The sequence below is a fragment of the Alligator sinensis genome, unplaced genomic scaffold, assembly GCF_000455745.1.
Source record: "Alligator sinensis unplaced genomic scaffold, ASM45574v1 scaffold181_2, whole genome shotgun sequence".
Taxonomy (NCBI): domain Eukaryota; kingdom Metazoa; phylum Chordata; order Crocodylia; family Alligatoridae; genus Alligator; species Alligator sinensis.
In genome coordinates this window covers 645562-658359 of record NW_005842429.1, presented here as the reverse complement: position 1 = coordinate 658359, position 12798 = coordinate 645562, and the positions used below count along the sequence as shown (strand labels likewise).

The 12798-nt window shown below is 39.0% G+C and overlaps 1 protein-coding gene across 1 annotated transcript in view; it reads right to left on the bottom strand.

Moving 5' to 3' along the window:
- The window catches only part of STT3B (STT3B, catalytic subunit of the oligosaccharyltransferase complex), a 55193-nt gene that overhangs the window by 37990 nt on the left and 4405 nt on the right, over positions 1-12798 (bottom strand). Inside the window, exons 3-4 of the mRNA XM_006030206.1 lie at positions 4764-4829; positions 880-979 (exon numbers count right to left, since the gene is read on the bottom strand). Coding sequence (XP_006030268.1) covers positions 880-979; positions 4764-4829 — 166 coding nt within the window. The remainder of the gene's footprint in view (positions 1-879; positions 980-4763; positions 4830-12798) is intronic.

The following is a 12798-nucleotide window of genomic DNA, read 5'->3' as shown; positions in this document are numbered from 1 at the left end:
GCTGATTGGGAGGGACAAATGAATGGACCTCATCTTGGATTTGAGTAAATATGGTAATTCATGATCTTGCAAGGTCACTTTCAGCCCCTTACAACCTATGCGACTTCACCTAAAAAGTTTCCTTTTTTTGGTTTGAAAACTGCTAGGAAACACATACCATCCCTCTGTGGAACTGGCTGAGCTTTGGATTCAGGCTTTGTTTCATAGAAGTGGATAACCACAGGATAAACAGGAAGCTATTCCTGAATGTCACAGAAGATACACAAGTATCCAGCTTGACTTCAGGTTACCAAATAAAAAAAGAAAAAATAGCTGGGTATTTACCTTTCAAAACAACTCAAATTGAGCATCTAAAAATCACTACTCATTTAGTATACATGTGCACGTTTTGTATGCTTTTTCAAGTGGGCTGTTTCAAGTATCTTATACTAGGATACCAAACAACAGTTCCTTAAAGGCTTGGCAAAACAACATTTTATATAACTCTCATGTGGAATATGGAACGCTCTTCTGAGACAGAATATTTTATAGTTTTGTGGAAATTGGATGAATAGCTTCTAAAATGCTGCAAGAGTATATTGGCAAAATATGAAGCCTGTGTATTAAACTTACTTGAATTATTAAAGGACTTAAAAAAATTAATTACAAATTGGTGATTTCTCCTTTTTCACTAGTGCAAAAAGGAAAGTATAACGTGACCAAAGTAACTTAAGGTGATTTCACATGAGACTGTGTTTTCCTTATTTACAGCAAAATTCATAGGTAGGAAGATTGTATTTCACATTCCTTTAGTTAATGCTTGCCGAATTGTATTGATTATTCAATGAAAATGAAATCAGTTGTTTTAGAAGTGGTTTATAATACAGTCAGAACACTCACCTATGTAGACCCTCCTGCTGTATCTCTGCATCAACAACAGAACAAACACATGTAGAGGAATAAGATTGATGATGAAAACATAACCACCCCATGCAGAGACCTATTGGAAATGAAATTGTAAATTAGATCATTCAAATATGACTTCAAATATAAGATGGCCTGTTACAGAAATCCTAGTGTAGACCAGGCTTTATAAGCACGACATCAAAATGGGTCTCTTCAAAATGCGTTAGTTTAGTGTAGAAAAGGCAGCCTATATTTCCAAATATATCAAACTGTCAAGCTGAAGCTAAACTCCCCCCGACACCTAAGAATGTGTTAAGTGCAATGTGCCTTATCTATATTGGATCATACCAGGCAATACATTTTTAGACCTAGTTTTGAAAAAGGCTCAGATTCATGAATTTATTTTTAGAACCCCATGGTCAAAGCAACAAACTGAAATTATTTAGGCCAAACTTGGAAACAATTTTACTATAATCATAATGTACAGTAACTGTTTATTTTTTCTGGCACAGCTACCATAAAATCTGTGTTGTCCAGATGATAAGATTAAATACATTAAGACAATCTACAGTCAACAGGAAAGACATTTTGAAAGTCTGGAATATATTAAGATATGTTTTTACTGATGTACTATTTGGTTTATATGGAAGCATCACTATATTCACTATCAATTGTATTTGTTTTAAAACAAAGTGGAAGGGGATAAAAAGAAAATGCATGCATGTTTGAAGACTATAATAAGTAACCACAGAGTGAAGACTAGTATTGCCATGAACACATGCAATTTCATACTCAGTCTGTGCCTCTGTTGCCTGAAGGAACACAATTAACTCCAAATCCATTTATTTAGAGTCTAAATGCACCTCTTTTTGCCTGATCCTCTCTCAACTAATGAAAGCAGAACTTTCTAGAAGTCTAGCTAAGCTGCAGACGGGCAGGGGAACATGCTGTTAGACCAAATTACATCTCTTTCAGTGCATGACAATTTATACATACAAATCACCAGTGAAAGGCATATTGAACAGCGATGGTCAAATAAATGCTAACAGCATAATAGAGCATGAGTACAAAAATAAGCAAAAATTACTCATTTTGAAGAAAACTCTGCAGATCAAATTACTGCATCAGTGAGCTCCACATGCTATTGAACTTAATTAGAAGTTTTATGCATGTCCAAACCAGTTATTTTGCAACTATCGGCAGAACTTTTAAAGTCAATCCTGAAACACTTCTTTTTTTTTCCAAGTGAATTACTATTTCCTTGGCTTTCTCAAGGCAGAATGAAGCTTAAACCCCCAAACTACCACTCTATTATAAAGTTCTCAACTGATACTACAAAAAACACTGATTTTTACTAAAAAATATATTATGAGGGATACATTTATGTCAGGCTTCAATTACCTGGAATTTAAAATGTCCACAGCAAGTGAGGATCTCATTTCCAAGAGAAACGGGTGTATGAAAGTAAATCACCAAAGGAATAATGCAAGGAAACTACCTATAGATGGATCATCTTTATCTTTACTATTAATCCAACATCAAATTTTAACCCTTACCTAACTGAAAATGCCCTTAAAACCAAGGAAAAAAGCAGCAACAGTCAAATTAACTCAACCTTAATAGTCCAATAGTTTTAGAACAGTCTTTCTAATATTACACATACAAGTCCTACATTTTGGGGAGAATGGGGAGGATCCATGAGGAAAATCCATTACTTCTACTTTTGCCTTCCTTTCAACATAGTCTGATTTCACCACCTCCACAAGATTGTACAAACTAAGATGTTACTCAGTGGGACGCTGCAGACAGTTACTTTCAACAGTAAAAGTGCCTCCCTGTTATATTTACCTGCTCATGAAACTCACTCATTTTAAGGGTCTGATTAGACTATGTGGGTGGTAACAGAAAAGGTTATGCTATGCTAGTATAACAACCCCAACCCTTGTGTTTTTGTTTTTTTTCAGATTTCATATATAGCATACCTTGAAACTAGCAGGTTTACAAACACCTTGTATAATGTAAAGCTGCTTTGGAAGGCAAGATTTCATAGAAAGATGTGTGTTCAATTAATGTACTTACCAGAACAATAATATCATGTACTGTTAACTTGCTTTTAGACGAGTGGTAGCCAACCTTTTTGCCCAGTGGGCTGGATGAACAGTACCTAGTCTGTCTGCAGGCTGGATCCAGCTGGTGGTTCCAAACCAGTGTGTGGGGCAGGTGTGGCAGGTCTCATCTGGCCATGTGAAGGGGAGCAGGGGGCAGTCCAGCCACAACACAGCCCTGCAGGAGAAAAGGGCCCGTGGCTCAGCCCCAGCCTGCTGTGTGGAGGGAGGGAGTGTGGCTTGGCCCTGATCAACCATGTAGGGCTTGGGCTTGGGGATTTTGGTAGCGAGGGAGAGTGGCTTAGTGGAACACATCTGGCCTATGGACCAGAGGTTGAGCACATCTCTGTTTTAGACCATTTAAACAGCATCCAACACTTCAAAATTAATATACAAACTTCAGTCTGCCCTGTAACTTGTGTATTCTTTAGCTTAAAAATATATGGTTCTCTGATCAGGGACTTTCTTGTCAGCTTGCCCACCTATGGCATGGGACACCATGGTTGAGTTGCTTGAATCAGATTTTTAAACCAAGTTTTCTACCTTCCAGGTGAATTTCCTGAACATGTGACAACTAGCTATTCTGCAGTGGGAGGTGGGGAAGGGCTCCCCTTCTGCTTTTTTGCTACAAATTTTAGAAGGGCCCTTGTTTCATTCTGATGTGGAATGGTGACATTTTTCAACTCTTAAAGTACCATGGGACAATCTCTCCTTCAGTTTTACTTTGGATCCCATCCCCATCAATTCTTAATAATATTGTTGCAGAAACTCTTGTTTTTTCAAAGAAAGACCAGAGGAGACCTTTATGATCAAGCAGTCTGACCTCCTGTATGACATAAGTAACTGAATTCAATAAAAAAAATTCTGAAATTAAACGTAACAACCTTCAGTTGAAGTAGAGCAAGTCTTTCAGACAGACATCCCATTTTGATTTAAAGATCTTAAGTAATAGAAGAGCTATACTCCATTTGTTAAACTGTACTAACAGTTGATTATTCTCCCTTTGAAAATCAAATCCACATTTCTACCTTAATTTTTCCAACTTGAATATCCAACTGTTGAACCTTATTGTGCCTCTATTATGCTGATGAGCCCCTTGGCAGCTGCTTCCATGCCAACTGCTCGGAGGGGATGATTAAAGTAACTTCTTCACCCTTTCTTCAATAAACTATATGGATTTCTCTGTACCTTCCCAGATGCTATTTGTGTATGATCCACCAATTCACTCATTGAAGTCATCTCTCCTACTGCCAGATTATTTTCCCACCCAACATCACCCCAAATATCTTTACTGAACATATTCTCCCCAACTACAAAAAATCTAAATTGCAAAATTCATGGTGAACTCAAGGGAAAAATCTGTTTATCCAGACTCTCATATCTGCTCTCTTCTGTGACATTTTCATATTATCAGGAACAGATTTCAATTTCATCCACACACACAATCAAAATCCTGCCTCTCTGCAACTGGACTGAACAGCAACTCCAATCAGAACTACTCTCTTGATATCAAGTCTGAGAATTTATCTAATTTATTTTAGACTGTTTTTCTAAGGGAATTTCACTAGGGAAGTGTACTTTTTATAACTATACCCTTCAAAAGTACTGTCAGTTCTCAGAAGTTGCTTGTGTATTTAATACATTAGTACCAAACGATTCTGATATAACCTGAAGGCTTCCAATGAGAATTTAATCTCCACAGTTCTTAGCTCTATAGACAAAAAGACCTATCTTGTCAAATACATTTAGCTCACGTACACATAAAAGGCTTACCATATAAAAGTAGGATAAACAGCAGCAGATTGTCCAAAAGACCGACCCGGTTTTCACAGATTTCACCTTTTAAAAAAGCAGGCATTGATCAGTTATAGAAATATTATTTTCAACAATTAAATTGGCTCTATAATTCTTTTTTTCAGAAAAGCTAAAAAGATCAGCTATATAGAAACCATGGGTAATACAACTACTAATCAAAAAAAAAAAAAATCAGCTCATACTGATTTGCCTACAGCTTGAAACTCAATGATGTATTTCAGAGATTCTCTCTCTCTATAAAATAAGGATGCAATTCCTGTGCAAATGATGCAAGCAACTGAAGCAGTCTATACTCAACTTCTCATTCCATCTGGTGCTAGGATAGTAAAGTACTTCAACTTCTGAGGCAGAACAGTACTTAATATTAACACAACATACTACTATATTAGGTACTTCTACCTTTGAGGCAGAAGAGTACTTTCAGTACTTTACTATGAGTACTTTACAGCACCTTTTGGATAGGGTGCCACTTGATTGCTGTAAATGTGGATTTATAGGTTCTCCTTGGACTACTGCCCATTAACTTCCTACCTGCATACTTTTTTTTCAGCCTTTGTAATCAATTTTGGGCAATGTGCTATTGTAACCCAAAAACCAATGGCTGGGGAGTGGGGTGCGGGGGCAGGAAACAAAAAACACACCTTAAAAGGCTAATGGGAATGTGCAGCTATCACTGAAAACACTGAAGATGCATTTGAATTCAGTAGGGTTCCATAAACAGGGCTGAGGGTCTGATTTGACCTGATGATGTGCTAGGTGGAAAGAATCCAAATGCACTTTGAAAACGAGGAGAATGCACTAGTCAAAGGAGGGCAGAGATGCACCTTATAGACAGAGATCTACCTAAGTCATAGTGAGCAAAAGGGATTTTTGCAGGCTGCTCATGGCGCACAGAGCCAATATCACAGCTTTTTCATGGCAAACCTGCTGCTTGCCACTGACTGGCAGAGAGACAGGCCCACATAACAAGCAGCTCTCTGAGCCAGTAAGAGGTGGGGAAAGAAGGGGGCTACCACCATCTTGCCTGCTCCCCTTCCTGCTGGTGATCTGCCCCAGCAGGCTGCAAGGCCAGGCTATAGCAGCCATGAGGACTGCTATCTCCCACTGGGGAGCCAGCAATTTAATTTTAGTAAGTTGGGTTGTTATGTGTGTTTTATTTTGTGGACAATGACTTTTTTGTGGTTCCCGTAAAATCTGCAAAACTGCAAATTAAGTAGGTCCCTACTTGCAGACTAAATCAGAGATCCATAAGCTTTTGTGAGCCTGAGCTTACTGCACTTCATCAGATACGGTGAAAGGACATGTTGATCAGTTAGTTAGAATTTTTTTTTTTAAATGAATTACAAGAGTGATTTAAGCTGGGCCTGGAACAGAAAAAAACTGGAATACATTACACTGTCCATCACCTTCCTGCCCCCTCACCCCGCAAATGTTGCTATACCTGGCAAAACTGCCATTTGAAGTGTTTTTGAAGAGCCTCCCCATTGCTATTATAAAAGAGGTTAAATTTATTTACAAAAAACTAATAACTAAGTTTTTACTCATCAAGTTGTCCATTTTTACAGGTTACCTTCCAAAATCTCTTTAAATACAATAACTTACAGAAATACCCCAAAAACAAACGTCTAACATAAAAGTTACATATGCAACTGGAACCTCTTAAAATAAGTGGCTATGTGTAAAGTGGTTGATAAAAATGTAGAGAGAAAATCTGGATTTTTGTGTATACTGATTTAATTTTTAACTTGCACTTTTAAGTAAAATCTATTTATGGTGCTTTTAAAAAAGACTAATTTTCTATAATTTCAAAATTATGAGGACAACTCATGTTAAGGCCTAAAACTTGTATTCCAATAAAAAAACCCTCAAAACAATTAAGCAGAACATTTGCTGTCAAACTTTTAAAGAAGGCAAAACAATGGAACTGGTGAAGTCACTTAGCACAGCAAATGGATTGTTCAGGTGCTTAAGTGCTAGCTGGGTTTTAATACCAGTAACCTCTTCTGTAGGTACAGAGAGAATTTCTTCTTTATTTTAGTTTATTTAGCAAATTTAGTTCAATGATTAGCTTGTTCAAAATTTAAGAAGTTGACTGGGAATTAGAAAAAACAGGGAAACTTATTTTTATCTTCTAGTCTCTGGTTTAAAATGAAGTATGATATTCACTAGTTCTAAAATCCTGAAGGAACTGGCATTCAAAAACAAGATCAGTACAACTAACTGCTTGTAATTTAATAAGTAACTTAAAAACAAAACATTTTGAAAAGGTTATTTTTTCCACGTGTATCCACACATTTAAGGTGGTTTAAATAAAAACAACTTTCAAAACATTATTTTCTGCATTTAATAACATCGATTTTTCATCCACATATAGCTTGATAGAGAGGAATAAAAAAAATTAATCATTTAGTAAAAAATAAACACACCATTCACTATTTTCAAAGATAATAAAAAATGTAAAAAATAAGAATATGAATAAGTTGATGTTAAGCTATACATTCTTAAGTTTGTTTAGATAAAATATGCCCTTCAAATTGGTAAATATTTGACAAATTTAGAATATTTTTAATGATAAAAGACCATATTCAAATCAAATCTTTTCTAGGTAAATGACAAAAATTACAAATGCAAAACATATAGTGGGACTATTCAAAGAACAGCTGAGATACTACCTTTTAACATTTTTGTAGCCATCTGTAACACCTCTTGGCAAATTCTTTTAGGTTTTGAAGAAGAAAAAAAGGTCCTGTATTTTTTTTATAACACATTAGACCAATGGGGAGCAACCATTTCTGGCACCAGGCTGGAATGGCCAAGCTCAGGTCCAAGGTGGGCCAGTGCCAAGGATCAGCCACTGCTGCAACTTCTCTTTGCTGTTGCAGGGCACGGGACAGCTCTCTGCCCAGCTGCAAAGGCAAGATGTAAGCAAAGCCCCAGCTATTGAATGTTGCTGAGGGTCTAGTTCTGCAGGCCTGATCTAATGGCTTCACAGGCAATCTGGTTTGTGGGCCATAGGTTGCTGACTCCTGCATTAGCCCTGAATTATGAACTAGCACTGCTTTTTCAATTCAGTCAATACTTTCATTTTTTTAAAAATGAAATCCTTATTTAGCTTGATAATTATATTGTGCTCTGATATTAAGTTTAAGATTTTCAACATTCTGTACATTTTTGTACTAATGAGTCAGTATACTGTTTTGGAGAATGTTAGAGATTTTAGCAGCAAATAAACAAATGGTGATTGTACTCAAAGGTGCAAGACCTAGTTTTATCTTCTAATACAGTATTGGAGAAGGGAAAGCATCTTTCTAATTCCCTCTTCTTTCTAAGATGGGTAAAATTGATTTTAAATTTGTCAAGAGACAAATCTGAATTCCTTGTTCCCTACCCCAGCAATGGCTGGAAATAAACAATTCTCAGCTGCAGCCCATCATAGTCTACTACAGCCCAGGGTAACAAAAAAATATTGGTGCACTGTTTCTACTACAATGGAACTGAATAGCTATTCTGAAATAAAGCCACTTCATCCCCAATACTGTTCACACTTATGCAGCAGCATACTTTTTCTACTATAAGTATGCTAGAAAATTTTTTTACACAGACAAATCCGTATTATCAAGATTTAAACTGTAATTAGAGTTCAAAAGTTGACACTTCTTAAAGTTTAATGGGATCAATTTACACCTCAGAGCACTATTGTTTCTGGTTGGCTGTGTATGCAGGTAGTGATCATTACAATCAATTTATTCCCATTCAAATTCTGAAGACTGGTGAGAGCTAGAAGCTTTTTTAAAAAATGAAATCCTTATAGGAATCCTAAAGCTGTTACAAGTTTGTATAATTTGCAATCCACACAGATCTTAGTTATCTATTCTATAGTAATTTATATTTAACTCTGCTCATAGCTTAACTACTTCTAAGTAACAATACAAGTCAATTTAGTTTAACCATGACAAAAGAGAAAATTTACCACTGCAAATTTATTTTGGATTAGCAGACACTGACTCATAACTAAGACTGTCTCTGCTTTGGTTCCTGTCTCTCCAGTTCACTCACAGTTGGCCAAGAATCAGGAAAAATGTTGATAATCCACATTACCCTCTTCCCATCACATTGCAACCCAAGTTTCAAATGTCGTATACCTAGAAAACCTTGTAAAACTATATTAAACATCTATTTAAGGAGATGAATAAAAATAGGGAAGGTAATTAAATAAAAATATCCAGTTTTTTCCAATTATAAATATGTACTTGCTAATGTTAGTACCAATGGGAATTCTGTTTTGCCCTTCTGCTGATATAGAGTTTGGTTATGGGCATTTGCAAACAAAGAAAAGAAAAATACAGCAACAGAATTGTATAATTACATTCCCGGATACCAATCTAAAAGTGACCAGAAGCGTCTGTCAACCCTAGAGTGCATAATAAAACAGACAAATGTAACCAATAAAGATCCATTAACAGATACCAGAGTTCTCATAACAAATTATTAACTTGATTCCAAAAGAGCACATTTACCAAAAACCTTTGCTAACAGACATGGAAACCAAACAAAACAGTGCTATACAGGAAGAGGAATAGCATCAGTTTGACCTGGCAACCCAAGCATCTGGATAGCTTGCACGCTTCAGTGGGGCTTTTTGGTGCTTTTATTTAATAGCTGACTGAATCTAAATTTTCTATGCTTCCCAGAAGCAGGCTCCTGGAGCTAGGAGCCCCCACTGATGTGGCTCCCAGCTGTAGGGGTGCCCCAGACAACCCCACTGCAGCTGCTGTGATCTCCCAGCTGTGGGACACCTCATGCACCCCCAGGGCTGGGAGGTCACAGCAGTATGGTGTAGCCGATGGCCATTTGGAAGTCTTTTGAAACACACCTGACTTTCTGCAGTCAGTGCTGAAGAGAGATCTTATCATCTTGGCTTTGCAGGTTAAAGTCTCATCCCCAGATACAGTTGCAAGGAGTATTAATGCTTTACTTTATTTTCTAGGCTTCCCAGAAGCAGGCTTCTTGGGCTAGGAGCCCCTTCTTCTGATGTCGGCTCCCAGCTGCAGGGGTGCCCCACACAACCCCATGGCTGGGAAACTGCAGCCACTTATCTCCCATCCATGGGGCATGCCAGGCACCCCCGGGGCTGGGAGATCACAGCAATACCTTGCAGCTGCCAGGGCTGAGAGTCCCAGCTGCACCATGTGCAGAGGCAGAGTCCCTGCAGCTGGTGGGACTCTAAGCTCCAGCAGCACCTGGCAGCTGTGGATGCTGGGGCTTGGTGGCCTGGGGACTCTGCTGTGATATCCCAGCCCTGAGGGTATGTGAAACACCCCTATGGTTGGGAGGCTACAGCAGCTGCAGTCTCTCAGCCCCAGGGGTGCATTGGGGACCCTGCTTCTGGGGGTGGTACAGCTAAGACACTCAGCCCTGGAAGCTGTGGGGTACTGCTGTGATCTCCTAGCCCTGGGGGTGCATGGCATGCCCCAAGGCTGGGAGATTACAAGTGGGGTTGTGTGGGGCACTCCTGCAGCTGAGAGCCACATCAGAAGAGGGGGCTGCCAGCCCTGGGAGCCTGCTTTTGGGAAGCTTAGAAAATGAAGTGAAAGAGTTAATACTTCTTGCAACTGTGTTTGGGGGCTTTAACCTTCAAAGCCAAGATAAGATCTCTCTGCAGTCAGTGCTGAAGAAAGTCAGGTATGTTCCAAAAGACTGGTAGGATTTCCAAATACTAAACCTAGCTAAGCAGACTGCATTTGTTGTGTAACAAAATGATAATGCTGAGGCTCTATTTGGTTTGTGGGAATGCATGCTACTTTGAAATCTGTTTCAAAGGCCCTGTATCTTTAAATATCCCATTTCATTAGCTTCCTCTTTAGGAAAGTCTGGATCTGGGTCTCTGAAGTTAATGTGTTAAATAAATGAATGAATGAAATAAAATAAAGCAGTAGAAAATTATACTGCTAATTTTAATGCAGGCACTGTGTGTTAGCTAGTCTTTAATTAAGAGGAAGTATGTATCTGACACAACAGACCTTGTTAATATATTAATGCAATGTTTAAGGCTAGAATTAACAAGCAATCTGAAGAAGTTTACAGATATTGGTTAAGCATTCTCAGATTTACAATTTTTCCCTCTAGAGGTGTAAGGTAACAATTCTATTAAGGTCCCATATCTTATTCCACTTACTAGATGTCTAAGCTTATGTGGCTGCTCACCCAAAATACACATCTCACCACACAAAAGTGATCTTATTCCATTCAGGGAGGCACACAGCTCTCTTGTTTTCTCAGTGTGCAGCCATATGTACCCAAGAGCATATAAACATTTAAGTAGGGATCACCTATATCAATAGGTCAATAGCAATTGCTAAGCATAGAGGGTTTTAATTCGTGTCCAACTGTGGTGGGATGAAATTTCCACTGTGTCAAAACTCAGCTCATTCCTATAAGCTGGGCTTTAGAGGGGAGATATCTACTTAGGTCTAACTGACAGGAGCATTAGGAAAAGAACCCACATTCCTTTTACTCATGAGCCTAGTGGTTTAGGCTCAAGAAGCAGTAGATGCAGTTATAGATAGAGACCTACTCAATTTGCAATTTCATGGAAATTGTAAAATAGGGCACTGTTTGTTAAATCTGCAACAAAAAAGAAACCTTACTAAAAATAAAATGCTGGTTCCCCAGTGGGAGCCAGAAGTCCTCACTGCCACACAGCCTACGGAGAGGGGAGGGAAGATGGAAGAGGGTCTGCAGGCACAAAGAGGAGCAGTCAAAATGGCTGCCACATCTGCCCCTTGCCACTGATTGGCTGAGGACTGCCTGTCCATCAATCAGCAGCAAGGGGTGTGGCCATGATGGACCACCCTTAGACAATCAGCAGTGAGTGGCAGGGCTACTGGGCCTCCCTCGATCAAGAGACATGGAGAGTCCTACTGTGATAAGCTTGTGAAAACAGCAGCCAGCCCTGCAATCTGCCCACAAAGTTGGTGCCTGCCTCCTCAATTTGGGTAGGTCCCTAGTTATAGATCCCATTCACAATGAAGGGGTTTAAATACATTTCTCAGGAAAGTCTCCTAACCACCATAGTATAGATCATGACAGCTAAGGACATCTTCTACGCTGCCTCTTAAAGTGGGTACTTCTTTAGCGCTATATGCAAGATGCAGTCTGACTCAAGTACAGTAAGGAGAAGGTATTACCTAGGGATGGTGGAAGGCTTTGGTTCTAGCTCCTGCTCCCAATGAGGATAAAAGGTATAAACAATACTGGGACAGAGGCTGAAACCTAGGGCTTTCCCCCTGCCAGGGATAGCCAGGTTTCCTCTGCCTCTTCCTCTATCAGCAGAGCAATGTGATTTTTCTCCAAAAGAACCAGGGACTCTGGTGAAGGTTATTATGTGCTTCCTAGAATAATATTAAATGCAACCCATAGGTAAGGATTGAATCTAACACCTAGGTGACTATTCTGGATGGCTCCTGTGCATGAGCAGTAATCAGTCTCATTGCCCAGGGATCTTTTAAAACCAAAATGGAGACAAACAGGCTGCTTACAGACTTAGAAAGAAAAATAACCAGAGCCTTACTTTCAGCTTGGTGCACCCCTGCACTGTGCACATCACATGCTCAGAAGAGGAACTGAGTCAGTTTGATGTGGCATTCACAGCAACTGTATAGATCGCACACTTCACCAGGGCATTTTGGTGCTTTTATCTAATAGCCGATTCAATAGGCTATTAGCCAAAAAACCCTACTAAAGTGCGCAATCTATTCAGACGCTGGGCAAGCCGGGTCAAACTGACACGGTTCCTTCTCTGGTAAACCACTGTTTTGGGGGTGTTTTTTCTCCCATGTCTGCCAGTGCCCATAATGATTCAAGGCATCTTAGGATGTTGTGGCTGCTATGCAGTGTGAGGCAGAACTTTCAGATACCCAATATTTGCATACATACCATTTAGATGTCTTAAAACTTAATTTTTCATGAGAAGGATTCCTGGACAAAGGACAAG